The sequence below is a fragment of the Acanthisitta chloris genome, unplaced genomic scaffold (genome assembly GCF_000695815.1).
Source record: "Acanthisitta chloris isolate BGI_N310 unplaced genomic scaffold, ASM69581v1 scaffold14464, whole genome shotgun sequence".
NCBI classification, from domain to species: Eukaryota; Metazoa; Chordata; class Aves; order Passeriformes; family Acanthisittidae; genus Acanthisitta; species Acanthisitta chloris.
The window spans coordinates 5,682-6,794 of NW_008667716.1; the positions used below are offsets into that span (position 1 = coordinate 5,682).

The following is a 1,113-nucleotide window of genomic DNA, read 5'->3' on the forward strand; positions in this document are numbered from 1 at the left end:
GGAGGAACTTATATGTTGCTTTTGGAGGGCTGGGTCAGCAATGCTGCATGGTCAGGGTCTGTATAGATGGGCTTCTTGCTCACCATTACCTCCACAAACCTTCCATTCAGCACTGGCAGCAGCCTGATGCCTCAGAAGAAGAATCCTGACAGTCTGGAACTGATCCGCAGCAAAGCTGGACGAGTGTTTGGACGGGTGAGCCTGATAACAAAGGGAGTGGGTGGAGAAACTGCTTATACCAGGGATGAAGCATCTTCCTTCTTCTTCCCTCTGCATGAAAAGTTGTGCCCAGTCTGAGTTTTTAACCTGTGCTGGGGCAATGTGTTTTTCTCTGTAACTCACTGCCTCACCTATTACTTTCTGCAGTTGGCTGCTATTCTCATGGTCCTCAAAGGACTCCCCAGCACCTACAACAAGGATCTGCAGGTAAAACACCTGTTGGTTTTCACACCATCTCTCTGAGCAGACACAGCTGTCTTCTGGTGCCTTGAGCAGTCAGTAGAGTTGACTGTTCAGCCTGTTGGGTTTTGGGCTGCATCAGGTTGACTTACAGCCATTTCCATCCCCATTCTAATGCAGGAGGACAAGGAGGCTGTCTTTGATGTTATAGACACCCTGAATGCTGTGCTCCAGGTTGCCACTGGGGTGATTTCTACCCTCCAGGTAAGGTTTCAGCCTCTCACTATTGAACATGTGAGTAACACAGGTAACAGAACTCTAGAGTGGTCCCAAGATGAAAACTGTTGTGCCTCACCCATACTGCTCATTTTGGTCCTCTATGTCAGCTGCTCAGGAGATGAGAGCATCCCTTTAGAGCCAGGAACCTTCTGAAGGAGTTCCCCTCACTTTGACCACTAACATGTCCCCAAGGAGAAGCTGATGATAATGTCTCCCTCTGGCCCTCCTTCTGCAGATCAACAAGGAGAACATGCAGAGGGCCCTGAGCCCAGAGATGCTGGCTACTGACCTGGCTCTCTACTTGGTTCGTAAAGGAGTGAGTATCAGAAGGAAAACTAGAGCTGTGATTCCTTTGGATGCAGGGCACTGCTCAGTGAGGGCCTGAGACAAAGCCTTCTGGTCTGTCCCCTTCTCACTGCAGATGCCCTTCAGACA

General features: G+C 49.9%; 1 protein-coding gene across 1 annotated transcript in view; it reads left to right on the forward strand.

The window, feature by feature from the left end:
- Positions 1 to 994, forward strand: part of ASL (argininosuccinate lyase) — a gene marked incomplete at its 3' end in the record, with an annotated part of 6,616 nt that extends 5,622 nt beyond the window's left edge. Inside the window, exons 11-14 of the mRNA XM_009072622.1 lie at positions 111 to 195; positions 367 to 426; positions 580 to 663; positions 914 to 994. Of these exons, the coding sequence (XP_009070870.1) occupies positions 111 to 195; positions 367 to 426; positions 580 to 663; positions 914 to 994 (310 nt within the window). The remainder of the gene's footprint in view (positions 1 to 110; positions 196 to 366; positions 427 to 579; positions 664 to 913) is intronic.
- Between the last annotated feature and the right edge of the window lie 119 nt (positions 995 to 1,113).